Source organism: Condylostylus longicornis, unplaced genomic scaffold (genome assembly GCF_029603195.1).
Source record: "Condylostylus longicornis isolate FDR11 unplaced genomic scaffold, ASM2960319v2 ptg000017l, whole genome shotgun sequence".
In the NCBI taxonomy this organism is placed as follows: Eukaryota; Metazoa; Arthropoda; class Insecta; order Diptera; family Dolichopodidae; genus Condylostylus; species Condylostylus longicornis.
The window spans coordinates 6,231,321-6,254,295 of NW_026577986.1; the positions used below are offsets into that span (position 1 = coordinate 6,231,321).

At 22.8% G+C, this 22,975-nt stretch overlaps 1 protein-coding gene across 1 annotated transcript in view; it reads right to left on the bottom strand.

Moving 5' to 3' along the window:
- LOC129606059 (MATH and LRR domain-containing protein PFE0570w) overlaps positions 1-22,975 on the bottom strand; it is a 113,416-nt gene that overhangs the window by 7,175 nt on the left and 83,266 nt on the right. The window contains exon 2 of the mRNA XM_055516122.1: positions 7,667-7,746. Within this exon, the coding sequence (XP_055372097.1) occupies positions 7,667-7,746 (80 nt within the window). The remainder of the gene's footprint in view (positions 1-7,666; positions 7,747-22,975) is intronic.

A 22,975-nucleotide genomic window follows, 5' to 3' on the forward strand; every position in this document is an offset into this window, starting at 1 on the left:
ATCTGAAAATTGTTTTTAATCTTTTTGATTCATTAGGAACCGGTTGTATTGAAGTAAATTCAATAAAAGTAATATTTCGTGCACTCGGTTTTGAACCAAAAAAATCGGAATTACAAAAATTTATTAATGATGTTGATAAAAATAATACTGGAAAATTATCATTTACTGAATTTTTATATTTAATGCATGAAAAAATTTTTGAAAAAGATACGAAAATAAATTTAATGAAATCTTTTCGTTTATTACAAAATGACGATAAAACTGATAAAATTACTATTGATAATTTACGAGAAGCTGCTATTTATCTTAATGCAGATATAAGTGAAGAAGAATTACAAGAAATGATTACTGAAGTTGATACTGATGGTGATGATGCCATTGATTTTAAAGATTTTATTAACATAATGAGAAAATTTTATGATTAGTTTTTATTGTATGAAAAAAATTACATACATATATGTATGTATGTATAATCAAATTTATAAAAATTTATGTTGTAATTAAAATATAATAAAATGGCTATGTATATATGTACTCATTTGTCATTTTTCCTCAAATATAGAAAAGTCAAGTGAGGAATATACTAGTCTATAGCAATATAATGGAGTAACTATCAGTTGTAAAATTCAAATCAGCATTCTCAAAATTATGGCTAATTTTTTATAAGGCAAAAAAAAAATTTATTGGAACATTATCTATAGTTTCGGTTTCAGTTCACAAAATGGATTAGAGAAAAGTGTTAAAAATTTTTGAATTTTCAGTATTCACGACTCAATTTTGATACCGTTCGCAATTTTCTGAAATATCTGCATATTTCTAAACTTTAATTTTCTATAGATATTTGCTATTATCTATTATATTAGCTATTTCGAAGCCCTTATTCTGAGGTTCCCAAATTATATTCAATAATGCAAGGAATTCAAGGAATTATACTTAAAGTTTTCACAAGGAATTATACTTAAAGTTTTAAAAAAAAAAAAAAAGTATGAGTGGAGATTGACTTTAAAACATTGCTATTCCGAACCTGCTAAGCTGTGATCATCGTCTAATATAAAAGTTTTGTTTACTCAGGAGGATCTATGAAATGGTATGTAGCAGCAATGGTATATATTTATTCAAATTTAAAAAAAGAAAACACAAAAAACGAAAGAAAAAGTTTATGTTTATCCAAAAAATGTTGCATGAACTCTTCAAAAATAAATGCTGAATTGATTATTGGCCATGAATTTGTGCAGTTTCAAGTAAAAAATAGGCTAGAACACAAGAGGAGTCCCATGTCCTAACTACAATATGATAAGTATGTAATTCATGAAAGCAAATTTATTATAAAAGTTTCTAAATTCTAAATAAACAAGAGTCTTTAATGGGACAGAAATTTTTTTGCTAATAAGTAATACTAGAGGATTTTTTTTTTTCACATCAAAAGCGAATTAAAATTTTACTTCAAATTTCATTGAATAAATGTAAAAATTATAAGGGATTTTAAAGAATTCAGATTGTTAAAAAAAAAAATGGTAAGATTTTGTGTTCACCTCTCACCAATCAACTTAAAATCTTTTCTTTTAAAATTACATAAAAACCAAACCAAAATCTTCGATTGTAAAATTAAATTCACTATAGGCTATAATTTTTATATTTGATGCTTATATCGCATAATTCGGTATTAGATTTATGTATAGATTGCCAAAATAAAAATATTTACATTTTTGAGTTCACATTATTCGTTATCATACATAATATTATAATATGGTCGTTTGTTTAAAAATTTTTAAAAAATAGTCAAGACTGCAAGTGCACTTATGGCATCTTATCTCTATTATAAATCATAACCTCTTCCTGTTAGTCATATTCATACACATTCATACATTCGAAAAGCATATAAAATGAATTTTAGAAATTTTGTGAATAAAATTATAAAAATCTTTTTAAAAAAATACCCTCAAGAAATTAACCTTAAACTTTTGTTTTACTGTTTTATCTTTATAACCCAAGATTTTATTTTTGTGTAACTCAAAAATATATGACTATACTAATCTATACATACTACTCGTATTATACTCGTACAATAAAGACTATTTTAAGGATTTGTTTTATGATCTATGTATCATAAAAATATCGAGTCGCACAATAATAACAATAATACATTAATTTGACCGCAGATGCATGTTCTGATAAATTTAAATTAGAAAAATAAGAAATAAAGAAATTTTTTATGTAGGTTTATATATATAAATATATATATGGTACGTATATTCCAAGTATATTTATGAGCGACGGGGTAGTTCATACAAGTACGGTAAATTATATTGTAGCGTCTCCATTTGATATCCTGGAACCCTTCAGTATATTTTTTTGTTTTCCTTCTTTTCTTTTTTTAATGTTAAATTATTATAGTGTTTTATATACCATTTATATTATTGCTAGTAATGCATATTACAATAATCAACTCCCCGGAAACAAGAGATTATATAAAACAACGATGTACAAAATATTATTTTTATTATATAACTGAGTATGTGTGTGTGGACATGGTAAGAAAATATGTATATATATGTATATTAAAAATAAACAAATTTTTATTCACATTTTTATGTGGAATTAAAAAAACATTTTTATTTTAAAGAAAAAAATTTAAAGAATAATATTATGGTATGAGAAGAATTTACAAGAAAAAAAAAAAGAACAAAAAAAAATAGAAAACAAAGAAAATTGAGGAAAATTATGAAAAATTTCACGTTACTCCATCCCTCTATTAAAAAAAAAAAAGAGAAAACAGAACCAAGCGTTTTCACATTTTTAATACGGTAACGTCTTTTTTTTTTTGGTTTTTCTTTTTGTCTTAATTTCTTCCATTTGCATAAACATTTAATTCTCTTAAGATTTTCTTTAAAATTTTTAATAAATTTTGAACTCATTTTTAAGTGTTTTTTCCAAAAATTGCTTTTTCGTTTATAATTTAATATTAAAGTTTAATTAAAATAAAAAATTATTCATCAAAATTTTTAAGGATTAAAAAAGCTTCAATTCCGCAATATTGAAAAAACAAAAAAAAAATTTAATTTATTCAAGAATTTATTAGAAAATGAAATTGAAAAAATTCGGATTCGAAAGTGTTAGTTTCCAAAAATTTTTGATGTCCTGAATAAAATAGAAGTATATAGAATATTTTCGTCAATAGATTGTTAAATAGACGGATAATTCAAGTACGGTTACAGTCGTATACTCGTAGGAAAAATGTTTAAAAAGGAAAGCATTTACTTAAGTATTTAAATAATTTGGAAAGTTTATTTAAGTTTTAGAAGATATTTAAGTTTTGTCAAAAAAAAAAATAATGGAATGGTACCTCTGTTAATAAATTTTGAGCTGCAAATTTTGAGATTTATAACAGCAATCCACTTGATTTTGTAATCCAAATTAGAAGAAGATACAAAGTTCAAAATTATTCAAATTCGTAAGAAAAGCAAAATTTTTTAAGGGAAATAAGCGATTTTTAAGCTATAATTTATGGTAAAACTAATAAATTTTTTTCGTTAAATTTCCTATATAAAAATACGGTCTTAGTTTTAAAAATCCCAGCAAAACGAGATTATTTGTTAAAATAATAAAATCCAAAAATTTCAAAAAAAAAAAAGGCCGGATCTAAAATTGTACCACAAAATTGAGTTCTATTCAATTTACTCTATAATTTGGAAATTTGAATAAACTTCTGGAAACTTAACCTTTAAGCTTATCAGGACAACTCCCCCAAACGTATACATATAATAAAATATAACCGTTCTGTACCCCACGTGCTTTTTGTTCTTCATATTTATTTGTTTTTCTTCTTCTTCTTCTTTTTTGTTTAAAAATTGTATTTAAAAAGGTCTTTTTTTTTTTTTTTTTGATAGAAATTATGCAAATTTATTATTTTCACTCCAAGAAATACAAAAAAAAAAAAACAAAAAATCTAAATTATAATGTAGAGGCAAACGAAGGAAAAAAACAAAGACCGAAAAATTAAAATAAAATTACAAGTTTCTAAGTTAGAGGCTAAATCAAAATTAAAAGAATATGACAAGCACACAGACTAAATGCTCTTGTGTTGTTGGTCTTTAAATACCCCTTCCCTATACCTTTCTTATTCTTTGTACATTTAATTCTTTTTATATACGACCCTCATTGCTTTTGAATGGCATTTTTTTTTTGTTTCGTTTAACCCCCATTCTATAATAAATTTTCCACCATTAATGATATCGTATCGTAAGCAACAAGAAAATTAAAAAAGAAAACCTGAAATCAAATCAGCAAAAAAAAAAAAAATTTTTTTTTTTACAGAGGAACGCATCATAATCAAAAAAAAAAAAAACTTTCCCCATTTTCTATTTATATTTCACTTATATCCTTTTTTCTTCTTTTTTTTATACTTTTTCTTAATATCCTTCTAATTTTGATGAATTTCATATTTAGTTACTCTCTTTGAATTTTTTATTGAATTCCTTTCTTATTTTTCTCTTTAATTTTAATCTTCTTGCATCAGTTACCCATTTATTACAATGTTCGTTAAAATAAAAATAACTTAAATTTTATTTTTGATTATTATTTTTGTTTTTTTTTATCTTCATATAGTTACCAATAATTGTTAAATAGACGTAAAGATAAAAGATGATTTCAACCAATGATTCTCAGATATCACATAATATAATTCATATATCATTTACCATAACATAATTAAATTAATTTAAGGATGCTTATACTCAAATAATTTGGTTGAAGTATAGTTAAGGAATTTATTATTAAATTTTGGAATGAATGTTATAATATGGTATATATGTGGAGGTGATTAATATGTGTAAATGGTAATTGTGATATTTTAAAGGTTATTTGAGAAGAAAATTGTATAAAGGAGAGGCGTAAATTGAGTATTTAAAGTTTTAAATGTAATTTCTAGAGTAGGAATTGAAGATTCAATTAATTTTTTAAAGATTCTAATTTATTAAATAATTAAGTACGAAAAAAGGCTCTATAATAAAATGATTATATGAAATCACGGTAAATCATTATAGCGACATAATTTATAAAGAGATCATTGTAAAGACTAGCCTTTTTCTATAGCATAGTCAATATTTTACTCCAATGTGCCATTTTTTTTTAGAATTTCTTAAAATTTTATTAATTAATTGTCTCTGCTTTACATTTTCAAATTACATATCTCTAATATTTCGAAATTTCTAAGAGTAATTTAAGAATATAGGTAGATCCGATAATAATATGATGAACTATGTATACAAAAAATTTTTAATTACGAAAATAGTAATTTATATATTTTCACACTTTTTATTAGTTTTTCCAACAATTAACCAAGCTAATATATATATATATATATATATATATATATATATATAAGTGAATATTTTTCTGTTTCATAAATATTTGAAAAACATGAGATATATGGTTCTTACGGTGCATTAATAATAAGTAATACGCTCATATAAAATTTTATTACATACTATAAAGACCGAGTAGAGTATTGATTAGAGCGTAAATACTTCGTGGCCTTCAAGATTAAGACATATGAGTATTATTTTTGTGTATATTGACGTATCATCTTCAAGTTATTTACGAATGATTTTAAACTTTCCAAGCTTTGCTTAACAAAATTGCTCATAACGTTTGTACACAAATAATAAAATTACGATGTTTTTTGTTCATAAATCCCAATTTTAACTTTCATACTCACATGTAGTTACAATCGAACTTTAATATTTGATCAATTTATTGCAAGATTTTTCGGTCTTAAATCAATATAATTTTATTTAAAAAATATACCACCGTATTTGTAGCTTTAATATTCCAGTCGAATTTATTAATAATAAATAAGATTTTTACTATATAATATTAATGTTGTCCAATACGCAACCAGTGTACTAATATTTTACCTTCATAAATTCTTAGATATACTTAAACTGAATCTCAAGGGGTCTTAGGATTAATTTGAGAATCACCGTTACAAAATAAATTAAAGAAAATATGAATTACATATTATAACTAGTATAGTCAAAAAACCTTATCATTTTTAAGGGGGTGATTCAGACGTAAATCTTCTTGTCTATACGAAAGATACAAGAATAAAGATGAAAAAAAAAATAATTGAGAATAAATCAAAATCGATTCAAAATCACAATGGACGCCGACTAAAAACATCTTAAGGATCAAAATTATGAGAAATTTTTTTCTTTTATTTTTTTTTTTTTGTTTTTCGTTTTGAGACTTTGAAAATGGAAAAAGCAATTAATTGGGATTTGCGCATTTTATGTGCGTGATTTTTTCCCTTTTTATTTTTTAATTTTCTTTTTCTTTTTGACTTTTTTTCTCTCCCACTCCATATACTACATAAGCTTCCTTCTTTTTATTTCTTTCTTCTTCTATAAATATAAAATTTCAATAAATATTAAAGAGATGTGCACAATAATATCAATATGAAAAAAAAAACTAAAAACAAAACAAAAAAGGAAGAAAGAAAAAATTAATTAATTGGTGGGGTGAACAAGGATAATTCTTTTTTTTATTTTTTTTTATTTTTTGTGAAAGAAACCAAAAAAACAAAATAATACATAAAGAAAATTCCTTTTCTTTCAAAGATTTTTCAAAACAAAAGATAAAAAGAAAAAATTAACTAAAATTCCATAACGTTTTCAAAATTAATCTAAAGAAGGAATTTGAAGAGCATTTGAATAAAATTGATTTAATTTTGTTGTTTGAAAATGCACATAAGTATTTATTAAAGAGGCTTTTCAAGTATATATTTGGAGAAATGCACTTAATGTTGAAGTGGAAAATAAGCAAATGAAAAAGATTAAAAAAGGGAATGATTTTATTGCATTCTTAAAGATTCTGAAAATTGTCAATATTTTTTAACAATTCATATACATATGTACACATGTTGAATTTAATATCTTATGGTGTTGACAAAACACATGTGAAAATTAAATTTTAAAATTCTTGAAGGATCAAATCAAGGCGCACAAATTATACCTTTAGAAAAAATTGAGGAAAATACCAAATTCTCCAAATAGCCTGTGTATATTAGGATGAACCTGACATCAAAGATTTCAGGTCAAACATCGTTTTCAAATATGAATGGCTTTGATATTTGACTTGCCATGTTTTTTTTTTCGTATATTTTGATTTTTAGTACTTTTTCGTAAATTTTGATTTTTAGTACTTTTTCGTAAATTTTGATTTTTAGTACTTTTTTAATTTATAGTAAATGGGTTTTAAATTAAAGTTAAAATCACCAATTTTTTAAGCTTTTAAATGCATCGAATCTCGCAAACGTTAATCAAAATTATTGAGCGGTCTCTTCACATAATACAGTGTCTTACATAATGTGTCTAAATATTTTCAGAGAATGCTATGAGTTCTTAAATATTTTTAAAATTTTATTTTAGGAAAGCTTTTCTTAGCGAATAAAATTGCTTGTACGGAAACTTGGTACTCAAATTGGTTTGTGTATATACTAAATTCCGCCTATCTTTCATTTTTTCACTCTTAATCAAGATGGAACTAATTCAATTGGCATTTGTGTGTATATATTTTGAAATATTTTAAACTTTAAATATTTAATTTAAATTTATTCAAAGACTAAATTAAATTAAATGTAATAAGAATTATAAAAAAAAATACTTACTTTTCTGTTTGACTCCGCACAAAATTTAAAAAGAAAATTGCAAATTCTTCAATAGTACATTTTTTTCGAATTTCTTCTTTCTGTAAATAAAAACAAATATAAGAGAAATAAAATATAGAATATATAAAAATTATTTACGAAAATAAAATTAATTTTAAATTAATATTTTTTTTTTTTTTGTATTTTTAAAAATTTAATTTATTTGCACTATTTTAGATGAATCAAATTTGTATATATTATATATACAAATTTGATTCATCTAATCGCTCTATATTATGACTAGCTAGATAAAAATGACAGATAAAGTCTAACATTTTACATATTTTTATATGGTAACTACAAATTTAAGTCTGGAGTCCAGTTTAGTATTATTTCTAATTACAGTTTGTAATCGAAAATTAAACATTGCTATAATCTGACTATAATCAATCTAATTGATTGCTATAAATCTGACAAATAATAACAATTTAGTGATCTAGCAAATTTTTTTTCTTTTCCAAATACAAAAATCTATAATTCTCATATTACAAATACATTTCCTTATAAAAATTAATAGAACTAAACGAACATTATATAATATAACCAAATAATTACATCATCTTGAAATTATTTTCCAACATTTTACAAAATTTTCAATTATACCAAAAATAGAAGATCATAAGACCATTATGAAAAAATATACATAATATATATCTACTTTGTATTAATATTATAAGTAGATATGCACATAGTTTTAAAAAATTTTCAAACTAAAAAGTTATTTCTCTTTGATTATTTCTAAACTTCTCTATATAAAGGATAATTTTCTTTATAGAAAAAATTTGCCTTGATATTTTTGAAAGTACATTCATATATGCATAGGTGATAGGAAAAGTTCACAAATTAAAACCAAAAATATCTTCTCATATACATATATGTAGATAATATGTAGAATATTCAAAAAGTTTAATATTTCTATTCTAACACTTTTATTTTATATATAGATGACGCATTACAGATAATGTCAAAAGTACTAAAAAAAAAAAACCAGTATTCCAGAAGACAAGTTATTTAAAAATTAAAAGTTTATCTTGCATGTGCAGTACAAAACATATACGTAATTATATAATATTATGTATGATTTGTATATTATATTTTGTAATAATTTTGTAGTTAATACATGAACTAGAATTTGAACAAATGACGTAAATCGTAAATGCTTCTGTATATCATTTTTTTTTTAATTGAATTTTATTATATAATTGAAACAAAGATAATGATTTTACATATTCTCTTAATGATTGATTTTTGTTTTCAACTCCTTTCATAGTTTCTTAAATTGAAATGTGATTGATATATGTATATATATAGAACAATTGGTTATGCTTTGTTCTACGCTTACCAACTCTATAATCCTAAGCGTTTTGTTAGTAGTTAAATAAAAAATTTGTTTCTTAAATTTAGGAAAAATAAAATCCTAAAGAGAATTGTATGGATTATAGGTTTTCTTTTTATATTTAATCTATGATCCATAGCCTATATATATGATGAACTAGAATAAAACTTACTTTTTTTGCATTTTTAACAACTTGTACTCTAATCGTGCGAAAATTGCATTCAAATATGCATTTTAACACAAATTTGGAAATTCCCGAAACAAAATTTACTCAAAAAATAGATAGAGTGAAAAAATAAATGTTTGGAATGAAATTTGGGGATATAAGAAAATTGGGGATAAAAGTGCATATAGAAAATTTTTCGTATTTAGATAAACAAAGTTAATAATTCCCCATAAAGAAAACGTAATGCAATTTTAATAAATTTGCATATTTCATTTATATTTTATTGTTCAATCAATGAAAATTTCGAACACTCGCATCCAAAACGAAATTGTCTAATATTCAGATTATGTCACAATTACAAAAAGAATATGTTTTCTAAAGTAATTAAATTCGAATTTTTTAAATTTAATTTTTGAAAATTATACTTTTACATGGTGTTTTCAAATTTCTTTAACACAAATTTTTTAATTAGAGAATACTTAAAAATATTTTAATGCACAATATACAAAATATTAAACTCAAATATTAAACTCAAAATATTTTTACTCAAAAAATTTATGTAAAAATTAAAATTATTTATTAAAAATTACTGATATTTTTTTAAAAACACTTTTGTTATCTAATAGCAAATAAATATTATGTTAAATAATTATTTACCAATGTAATTAATTTTCAGCGTTACAAGTTTCGAAAGAGTATAATGAAAGTTTTTATAATAGTTTCACTATAATTTTAGAACATTCTATAATTTATTTTTTATTTTTTTCCATAATTTATGCAATATATACCATTGCCACTTTTATATGCAAGTACTTAAATTTATAGATTTACAATTACGCATACATTACATATATGTAATTTTGTGTAGTGTAGTTGTATGTACAAGAAAATTTAATGAAATCAATAAATTGGAAAACTTTTTTATATTTGAAAGAAAGAAACTTCTCCTAAAGCAATTACAAAATAAAAATTTTTCGAAAATTTCTTATATATTTTTTTTAAACTATAACACTTTACTGCAGAAAAATAAGTTTTTCTTATCATGAATTTTTAATTAATAAAATTTCTATTTTAAGTTTTCTAGTGAAAATATAATTTTCTTTTACTCTTTCTTCTTTTTATTTCTCAATTTACTGGAAAAATAAAATATAGTTTTTTCAACCTACATATGTATGTATAATTCTTCCTAACATTCTAGTAGTCTTGTACAATGAATAATAATATTTTGAAAAAATTAATTTTTTTAATTATTTATATTGAAATTAATTGTGTTTTAGGGGGGAAAAAAAATTAATCGCTTAATGTTGCTAGTACCTTTATATTACATATTGAATATTTTAATATGCTTTAAATATATGTATATATAAAAAACATGTATTTATCTAATATCTAATATAATAATGCAATATTGATAAAAATAAAAACTGTTTATCCTAAATTAATGCATGAAAGTAAGAAAATAGAGATAATTTTAAAATTTAAGAGGAAATTTGTTTTCCAATTTTTCATTTAATAATCTGAGAATTAATCTAATTTATTGATTTCTTATTAAAGAATAATAATATTCCCTTAAGATAACATTTTAATTTTAGATGATAATTTAAAAAAAATAACTAGTCATTTGTAAATAAATTTAAAATACAAGAGCAGAAATATTTGAAACATGCAGTCTAAATTTAAATAATTTAAAAAAGATATTAAACTTAAGAAATTTTTTTAGCTCTCCGAAAAATTTCCATTTAAGAAATGTATTATTTAATCTAATAACTAACAACGTGATCCCATTCTTAATATACCATTATATACCGTTGCATAGAATTGTACATGCGTCATATAACTTTTCTATGATAAATTATTGCTAACAGCTATAAACAGGTTTCAAAACATTCTGGGCTTACAGTTTATTTCAGTATTCCATAATGTTATTTCCTTCTAATTTTAAATATTGCACAATTTTGTCTAAGGCAGATAAATGATTAAATTCGATTCTAAAAAATCAGAAGAAAGTTTTTTTTTTTTTACGAATATCGTACAAGCCAATTTCGTACAATTTTTTTTTTTTCAAATTTCAGAATACCGAATTCCTATAAATTGAGCTCTTAATTGGTAAAATGAATATATCATGAACGAAGAATGTTTGTTGCGGTATGATTAAAATAGGCGCTTTCTGCGTGTACACAAAACTGCGAAAAGTAAAGTTTACTGTGGAAGTGAGTCATTTTCTTAATCTTGTCAATAATAATTTTCTTATATACTGCAATGTCAGTAGAACAAAATACACTGAAATTTTCCAAAATAATTAAACCAGTAATATTGTAATGTGTATAGAGTTGTTGCAAATTAAATTAATACAATAGACACAGAAGGTTTCAAAATTGCTTTAATTAAAAAAAATTAACATAATTATTATAATTACTCAATCTTTCATATGAGCTTTCGGAATTGAATTGCATATTTTAAATATTTACCATTATCGTGTACATTGTAAAAGTCTAATACTAAAATTTTAAAGTTAATATTTAAGTTTTCATTAAATTTTATAGTAACTATAATGTAAAACTGAAAATAGAAATGCAACTATTCTTAAAAAACTACAAAAAAAGAAATTTATTAAATTTTATTTGTGTAATTTATTCAGTATGATAGGAAGAGAAGAAGTTAAACAAAATAGCAAAGAAAATTTAGTTAAATATTAATTTTTTGTTATCATACTTTCTCCCATTTTGTTTATTGAGATTGTTTTTGCTTCCTTTTTTTTTTTAATTCCTATAAAATTCCATTTTATCTGATCTATATCTCTAACCTATGTATATGTATAACATTATCACTTTTTAGAAAAATTCTAAATACAAAATAGGTATTTCAATGAAGGATATAACCACAAAATAGAAAAAAAAAATTGAAAAAAATAGCATCGGTAAAAAAGCAGAATAAAATTTATATAGTATAACAGTAAAAGCAAGTAATAATAACCGTAATATCAACTTACAATAAAATAAATTTCTTTTACTTTTACCACACCCTCATAATATTATAGGTACTATTTTACTTCATATGTATGTATAAATGTATAAGTTTACATTGAATTTAGATTTTGAGACAAATAAATTTCCCTTGAGATTATACCAAAGAATAATAATATAAAAACAGAACTAATTTGTATTCACAGTATTCTAAAAATGAATTGCATATCATACACACAAACATAAATGTAATTGCATATAGACAAACGTAGTCAATCAGTGGCGGATTGTTGATTCTCAGCAAATTTTTATAATATAAAAATTAAAAACAATAAAAAAGTAATGCTAAATTAAAAGATTCTTTGCCAATGGAACTACGAATTTTACAAACGAATGTAGTGTAACGGTTAAGTTTTTAAGCCTTCCATTTTTTAAAGAATGATGGGAACCTTGTCTTTTATTTATATCATTTTGCTGTATACATCTGACAAAAGCATACCAATATTAAAAGAAAATTCGAATATTAGGAACATAATTGAAAAATATCCCAGAAAAGGGTGACAGCTCCAATTTCTTGGATTTTATGATATATTGCAAAATGTTTTCGTTGATCACGTTATAAGTATTTTTTTTTTAAATTAATATTGTAAGATCATATTATGTATCTGGTGGAAAAGATAATTTTTCAATTTTTATGTTGATTCCCATTGAAAATTGAACTATTAAGGAAAGTCGTTTAGGGTTCATTTATTTACCATAATATTAAACATAATAATATTTTCTATTATAACAATTACTTTTACCATTATAAACTATTTATTTTCATATTTTTTAATAACTTTGTTTGAAAAAACTTTGCAAATTATTTTCAAAGTATGTACACAGAATATTAAATGCCTCCATGTTGTTCACCACTGTATTTACTATAAATATATGTACACATATATATATTTCTAATAAATTTACCTACACTTACATATTTATGAATACAATTTTATACCTAAGTCCGGGAATTTTCTTATATAAATCCCATTACAACACAGGATTCAACATTAATTGCATAGTTTCAAAGCTCTTTATATTAAGGCATTCCTATATGTATAAATACTTTTAATATTAAAAACCAAAAGCAAAAAATAAAAATTATTTATATACGTGTATCCTTTAAATCACCCAACGATTCAATATACAGTATGGTATATAGCACCCTTATTCACTTTGTCTTTGTCTCCTTTCATCTCATTCCCTGAATTTTTTATATTTTATTTCATTTTATTTTTATCTTCCCTTTTTTACTTTTTTTCCTGTTATTTATTACATTGTTTGTTTACATCTCATCTGTGCTACTTTACTATCCATTTAAAAGGTAATAGGAAAATAAATACAAAAAACAAAAGCGAAAAAAAAACTAAAATTAAAAATAAATATTGAAAAGAATTTGTGAAAAATAGACATCGTCAATTGAGACTCGATATTATATGCTTGATAAATATTTAATCAAGAGAAATAATAGTAAAATTTATTAAGGGTGATTTAAGGCTCTCACTCATTATAATTTTTGGAAATCCAAGTATTTGCATAGAGAGCGCACGAAATTAAAGAATAAAATTTTAGCGAACAATTGATTTGTGAATTGGTGTTTAAAGCAATTTCGTTTGCTGCAACCTTCAAATTTGCATAAGAAATTTTAATTTTGTTAACTATTTAATTTTGGTACTCTGATTTTTGCTGAGAACTAGTTGCTCTAAGAATTTTGGAATTTGTGTTTCGACTACGTTCCTCTTTTGGGTCTCTGGTAAATGCTTAAACAAATAAAAAATGTATTAATTTTCCTGTACGCTCCTTTTATTTATCATAAAACCAAATTATGTTTCAAAATAATTATTCCTGACTTTCCTTAAAACCAAAGAAATAAAACTTAAAAGAAATTGGTGTTGAGATTTTATAGATGTACTTTTTTTAAATTATTTTTTAACAAAAATTATGTCAAATATCAAAGAACCCAAGCATAATAATTCAAAAAATAAAAAAATACTTAGAAAAAATTTATTTTAAAAATATTTATTTGAATTGAATTAATATAAAAATATAAAATTTTCTGAGAAGAAGATGAACGAATTTATTGAAAATTAAAATTATAATCAAATAAAAATAAAATTTTAATTCGTGGCACATGTAAGTTATAAACAAAAATTGGAAGAATATAAAATATTTGTAGTCTACACGTTGTTCATTAAAGAGCGAACATAAAAAATGATTTCAAAAAAAAAGAAAAAAGACCAAATAGAACAAAGGTACGAGTATATGTATGTATATACATACGTGAGGTGGAGGGATATAAAAGGAATAAGAAATCTTAAAGCATTTCCACGAATATTTTCATTTGAAATATTCCTATAATTAGTAAAGTAACTCTCAGTTTCTTCAGAAACAATTATTAAGGAGGCATTTGTTATTGTGAATTTTAGCGGAGCACAAAATGGCTCACATAAATGGATGTATAGAAGAGCAAAGGAGAGTTCATATAAAAGAAGAGTAAGGAGATGATTATAAGAGTTCTCTGAAAAATCTGAAAAGTATTTTCTTGCAGAGATGAGTTGGATTACAGTTGAATTGAAATTGAGACATTAAATGTGAGTATCTTACATTTTATATAATACTTATATGGTTGCTATTCATTTCAAGTATTTAAATCATATAGATATGAAATTCCAAATAATTACGTATTTTGTCGTATTAATCATACATTAAATTTTATTAATTTTACAAATTAATTTGTCCTATTTAATATTCTTATTATTTTAAATTAAAATTCAAGTTGGTTTTAAATCTCCGAAAATAAAATAATTAAAATAATGCAAAGGGACGAACGGGCAGAGTGAAACTAATAAGCATTTTCTTTTTCAATTTTCTTTGAAAACATAATCGTCTCCAGATTAATAAAAGTTATCCATAATAAAAAACTGTTAAAGTAACTTTTAAATTTTAAATTTATTTTTTTGCAGTTTTCTTCAAGTTAAAAGGTGCAATCATCTATGTGCAATTTTTCATACATACGCCATTTTCGTGAGTTTTGATTTAAAAATACTTTAACAGGTTCTCGAGGATGATCTTTCATAATATGCAATCAGATTTTCATTATCTTATTTGGTTTTATAGATATGCATCAATTATTTTGCTTCACCTTCATTATTTAATACGATATGACACTCATACCCATACGAAAAACCGTTATACGAAGTGAAACACTTTTTTTTCATTTAGCTTATGCTTTAACTCTCGAACCTATTGTACTAAAAATCTAAAAACAATAATAAAACTACTGAGAAAACTTGGACAATCCTACGAGTATCACACAGTTTTGAAATATAATGTTAAATTTAAACGATATTTTCTTGATTCAAAAAAAAATACCGTTTAGATCAAAATTGTCCTCAAATCGACGATATGTACTTGTGCGTATTTAAAATTAACGTATGTACGTGTGCATATGCAAGGGTTTTCTATTGACATTGTCGTATCGTGAAGAGATAAAATTTCATGTTTATTTCACAAAACAGAATAATATTGTAGACGAAATTATAATAAATATATGACAAAAAAAAAACATAGCAAAATTAATTTTGACAGTTAAATAGAGTTGCTAAAAGGATAAAGGACACGTGTTATAGAAAAAAACAAAAACAATGTATAAAAACAAGAATAAAAAAATAAATATATAAAAATAGAATATAATACTATTGAAAAGGATAAAAGTATAGATATTATTTCATATTTTCAAGAAATTTTTAATACACTCATTAAGAATTATGAAAACGTGCGATTTAAAATTCAAATTCTTGGAAAATTATAAATAATTATTTTATTTCAATTTAAATATGTTATTTTATCATTTGTGACTTTTTTAAAATTAATTTCATTTAATATTAATTTGTCGTGGGTTCATAAAAATGTAGAAATTTGTTTTGTATAACAGATTAAACCAGATGTATATTTAAATTGGAATTCGCAACCTGGTAACAATTAAAATTGATTTTACAAATTTTATTAATCACTTCAATGAATTAATAATATAAAAATATGAAATAACAAACAAAGCTCTGTCAGTTTCTTTGAGTACTAATAACCACAAAGCTATATTTTAAAATACATTTCAATTGAGTTTGGAAATTGTAAGCTTAATTTGAATTTTTTAATCAGATTTATAGGAATCACCTACCAATCTTACAAATATCACCTACCCTAAGCTTACGTATGGACACAATATATAAACTAAACAAATAAATTGAAAAATATAAAATTTTATTTTTTTAATTTATAAAAAATTTTCATAATAAATTGATTTCATTTCATATAATTATAGAGGTTCAAGAAGACTGAAAATTTTTAATATTTTATTTATTCAATCAAATATGAAATAGCCACTTTATGCTTACTAGCTTTGTAGTACTTAAGTTCTTATACTCATACATATTTGATTTGCACTTGATTTCGAATATTTTTTTTTCAATATTCAATTTTTTTGAAAATACTTATGTATACATAGACAATTTAAGAGCATTAAATTTTAGAACAAAATGTACAAGAACAGGACATTCAAGGATATATACTTGTTTTTCTTCAAAATAAAAAATTAATTTTCAAAAAATAATAATTGATCCCATATATTGATTTCAATATAGAGAAAAAAATTAAATTTTAACGATCTCTCATAAATTGCTGTAAAATACTTAATAAATTTTTTTTAAATTTCTGCTGTATACTTAATTTCAAGGATAAAATTTTTTTGAAGCGCATAATACCTAAGTGTTATAATAAATAATTTTAGAATATATCAAGCGAATGGAAAATATTTTTTTAATTTTTGAATTCAATTAGAAAAAAATAGCACAAAATTTTTGAAATCAATTAGAAAAAAAATTAACAATTTGATACTAGATCAATGTTATTCAGTCAGTATAGCAATAAATTAAAACAAAAATATTTATTTTCCAAAATATTATAGTTATAACAGTTATAATCAGTATATTTTTAATTATAATAATAAAATAGTTATAACAGTTTTAATTATAATTGTTATAAACAGTAAAATGTTATTCAATAAATTGAGTTTCGATGATTCAAGAGAATCAAAAATTACGAAGTCACAAAAATTGCTACAGAAAACATAAAATTAATGTACGGGTATATGTATGTCTATTTAGTTCTATTTAATTTTCCAATTTAATATTTTAATTTAGTAAAAATTTTCATATAGGAAAAGGTACTTTTACACTTTTCATGAAATTTTGTTTGATTTCTCAAATTAATTTTTAACGCTTATACAAAATTAAATGAATAAGAAATTTAAAGACCGTGTAAATGGGAATGACATGAAACAGCTCATTTGAAAGACGAACATAAAGTATTTTATTTGAGATTTAATTGATCCTGATAAAATTCATATTCGCTAATATTTTTATACAAAAGCCAAACGGCTTACTTTGAAAATTTTGTATTAGTTGGATTCCTTTTATATAAGATTTCGGAACTGATTTTTTACAAAATATTAAAATACAGACATATCCTTTATTTAATGCAAAAACTATTTAAATAACGAATTATTAATTTAATAATATAAAGTAATATATAAGAAATTTATTATAATGTCCTTCAAGAATAAATAAGCTGAATATTGTCACTATATTTGTGCCTAGTAAATGCTACGGCAGAAATGCCCAATCATTATTAAATAAAAATCTAAATAATTTAATGTAAAATTACTTAAAAATTAGAATATTGTGAAAAACTAATTTAATCTATTATTTTACTAAAATTACAATAAACAAAACTTAAAGAGTATATAGGAAATAACAAAACGATTTTCAATATAGAAAAATTATTATTTGTATTTTTTTTTCTCTGTCACATGGGCAAGTGGAAATCACACAAAAAATAAAGGATAACTTTAGTTAACTAGTTTTATTTTTCTTTTTCGCATTTCATTTTCAAATTAAAATTTAAAAGGTCAAACAATTTAAATATTGTAGTTTTAAAAGTATAAGTTAGCAAAAAAATAAAACTTTTTTTTTGATTTTAGTTTTCTAAAAATTGGAATAAACCCCATTTTTGCTTAAAATTATTTTAATAATATAAAAGTTAAAAATAGATTTTTATTCACCTATATTTTTTTTCTATATATATAAAAATCTAGTTAGCTCCAAAAATTTTCGTTATCCTTTATGATTTCCTTATAATATTCTATTTCAATTTTTGGTTTTCTTTTTTTTCATATTTCTTTTATCATATTTAATTTTATTTCATTTATTATTTTCTTTTATCTAGCTAGGATTTTTAAAATTGTATACAAACATATATGGAATCAAAATGTGAAAAAAGAAATTGAAGTTGTTTCGATGGTTTCTCTACCAACCATACCAATTTAGTATGTGTACCGTGCATGAAAAAGTGTTTAGATAAGGATATGTTTAAAATATTTATTAGGATGTACATACATTTACTAGCTATTTACTTTCGAAATATAAAAAAAAAATGTATAGAAACCATTAAATAATTGGGTAGCGAAAAAGTCTCTGCATTTTAGAAATTTACAATATTATTAATTTTTATTGTATTTGCTTTATAAGGGAAAAATTCAATTTGATGTTAAAATATTTTCCTTTTAAAATATGAAAATTTAATAAAGATTTAAAATTATAGGAAAGATTTTATTGTTATATGCTCAATTTCTTTGAGTTTTTAATGAATTTCTATTAAAAAGCCTAGGTCGAAATGCACGACATTGTATTTGTCCGGACGAAAAACAAAATAATCCTTTATAAATTTTCTGTATACATTTCCAAAATCCCTTCCTATACATATTAAAAATTCTAAAAACCTTTTTAATTGTTTTTATAAAAAAAAAATTGGTCTGCTTTTTCTATTGTAGAACTCTATTAAACTTAATTTCTTCCCCGTTCGGCCGTTATCAAATATAAATACAGCTTTCAATAACGTTTCCAAACAAAACTTATAGAATTTGCTCATTATACAAAACCACGAACATGGTTATGTCGTTAAATTTTGAACTCGAATTGTGTTGATAGGAGCTTGTCCTTTTTATTTTTGTTAATATTTTCGAATCGGATTTAATGCGAATATATCTTTTTGTAACTTTTTGTAAATGTTATTGTCTGCAAACTAAACTGAATATAATGGCAAACCAACTTAATAAATGTACATATAATATTAAAATTCCACTTGGAATGATTCATTATAATTTCTATATCTACACTACACACAAAAAAATCTACATAACACACACAAAACAATTCTTTTATATAAAATTAAAATAATTTTTAGCTACAGGATTTAAAAACATTGCCTCACAGTTTCGTATATTTTCAGAATCAATTAAAAATTTTTAATAGGCAAAACAATTTTTAGCAAATAAAAGTATATTGCATAAAATAATTATATGGCAATAGTCATAGACGACCTGTTCTTTATTATTATATCAATATCATTATTGTTCACGTAATTGAGAACTCCTACCGATTTCATTCTATATACATATTTATAATTATGTTTTCGATTAATTTTATGAATTTCGGAATGATCAAAACAAGAATACCCACCATGTTTTTGTTTCTAGGAAACATTTTCTATTCACATTTTGTATTTATTTTTTCAATTTAAAAAAAAAATCTCCCATAGAATATTCTTTTCTCCTTCATAAATATTGCTTAAATTACTATTTTATTTCATATTTTTCCATATCCTTTTTATATTTTTCATTATTTATTTATTATTTTTGAAGTGAAATGATATTTATGTAATATAAATGTCGGCAATATAGGTAGTAATAATGGTAAAATTTTCATTTTATTTATATAGAGTTTATTAACATAACTAGCTTTAAGGCAAGGAAAAATTGTATTAAACTTTATGTAAAAATATATGAATGGATATAATATATATATATATATATATATATATATATATGATTCATAATATGTACATATATATAATGTATTTAATGTAATTTTTGCAGATGAAAACGAAATGTATTTTATATAAATATTACGAGTATAGTACAGTTGTAGGTATGTGTTTGTTGAATTAAAATTGTAAAAACAAATCAAATATAATTTAAGTATGGTTTTTAGATCCTTTTTATATGTGCACATTTTCTATATATTGCATTTTGAAGAGAAAAATGATAAATAACGAGAAAGAATATAGTTGACCTTATCAACACTGTGATATCAGTACGAAATTGTTATCCTATGTGCAAGTAAATATTCCATAGCTGACTATGGGATAGGTTATGGCTTTAATTTGCCGTATTACCATATTAATTTATACAAAATTTCAGTATTGTGTGTTTAATATTTTCTAAGATATGGGCAAACTACTATACAAGTTGTATATGGCAGCTACCACAAGGAATTAAAAAATTTCAACGATTTTTATCACACATAGCAGCCCTAAAAATACACTTGTTTTCACGAAATTTCTAAATGATAGCTATAATAATTCCTAATATAACGCCAAATACCTTTTTGAGTTGTATGGCAGCTATCACAAGTACTTATGAGATCTCAACAACTTTTAATGAATATAGCTGCACTATATATGTAGCTGAATATAACTGTAATCATTACTGTAGGTTGAACAGTTTTTAAGATATGGCCAAATGGCTTTTCGAGTTGTATGGCAGCTACCATAAGGAGCTAAGCAAATAATAAATCATTTGTAAGAGTTTGGTTTGGTGTTTTAGCTCAATTGGTTTTTAAGTAATCGTGGAGACAGATGGACAGACAAATCTAAACCGACTCAGAACTCGATGCTGATCAAAAACATGCACTTGAGTCTATATCTCAGACCATTATTTCGTAATCTTACAAACGGTAAGGCAAATTTAGTATATCTTTCGAACATACGTTCGTATACAGGTATAAAAATATTTAAAAGGTATTCAACAAAAATTTATATGATTTCTTGTATTTAATATGTAAAGGAACCATAGAAACATTTAATCAGCGACCGATGATTTTGGTGTACCGAATGCAAACATATATACATATGTATATAATTTAATTAATTTTATAAAAATCGTAGAGTTTTACCGTGTACATACGAAATATTGATAAACTCTCATATAAATTCTAATACAAGCCCTATAACTTGCATCAGATATGCAATAATCAAAAAAAAATCAATTTCTTTTTTTCATTATTCTATAGCAAAACAAAATCTGAAAAACCTGTTCTAGAACAATATTAAATCAATAAAATTTTTTATAAAGGATTTTTACAATTTACTAGATACACTATATATATAGATTTATTATACGCTAAATTATGTATTATAGCTTTAACAACATGTGGGACACAAAATTTTATGCATAATTAATGCTGATGAAAATTACTTTATATAATTGTTAATTGAAATTAAAATATTAATATGAAAGTTACAATTCAATTATTTTTAAAAGTATTTTTAAGAATGAAAATCGGGAAAGTAAATTGAGCAAGAAAATTGAAGCAGAAGAAATGGTATTTTTAAATTTAGTAGAAATGAAATTTGTAAATGTAAAATAGTTCATTTTTCATTAACAAATATGTTAATAGAGACTCTGTAGATGAAAATATGTAAATTAAATTTATTGTATAAATATTTTTAACGTAAGCATGAATGCAACGTTAACGTAATTCACTTTACGAGTACTTTAAGTTTTGTTTTTACTTTTAATATTTTACGCGCAGTACTAATTTGAGAAATGAATGCTTTGTCATTTAACAATCATACCGATTCTAGAACAACTTAGAATAAATTAAAATTTTTTAAAAAGTATATCTTAAAGAGCTCTGTCGCTAGTAATAAAATAAAAATACGAATAGTTCACAAATATGGTAACATTCTCGTCATTTGCAACGTCTTAATCGATGATTTGGTAAAAGTTCAACAGTGACACATGTTTTCTTCAATTTTCTTGTCTAACTAGGTAATCTCGCCTAACTAAGTATAAGAATGGAACAATACTAGCCTCAACAATAATTTCAAAAATAAATCGGCAATTACTCTACGTAAATGTAATAATTATTTATCGAACATTAACAGTACTTGTATTAGAAGGTAGAATCAGACAAATTTACATCAAAATTATGGGCTTAACAGTAAATGCTTCCCGCAAATGGATACAGTTTTTTTGAGGTTCAATAAGAGTCAAATTTTTCAGTTCAAATATACTGCACGGCAAAAATTAAATAAAAAAACTTAGGTATGAAAATTATTCTTTTTTTTTATTCTATTTATTATTTAAATTTTTAATTTTCTATACAACTTGATTAACCATTTTATTTGTAGCTATATTGTATATTTAATAAAATTCAAAGCAATGTTAAGTAAAGTTTTTTTTTTCTAATTTTTATCTTGTCAGATTTTCATATAAAATTTACTAAAAACTAAAATTACTAATAAAGTTTATACAAACTCTAATTTAACATTATGTTCTTATCCCAAGTCAGTAAAAAATATTTTTCTCTATATTAAAAATTTACAATATGTATGTATATGCGTGTATTACTGTAATATTACTAAAAACATTTTTAATAAAATTTTAATTTTTACTTTAAATAAGCAACTAGTTATATGCATGTATTTTTTAAATATTTTAATTGCTTAAAAATATTTTTTATTTTAAAATGTTGGCATGGGATTATTTTATTCAAGAATTTAATTATTACAGTTGTTCTTCACTTAATTTAATTTGTATAATTAAATTATAAAATGAATTTAAAGTTTTTCAAATTTTTTTATTT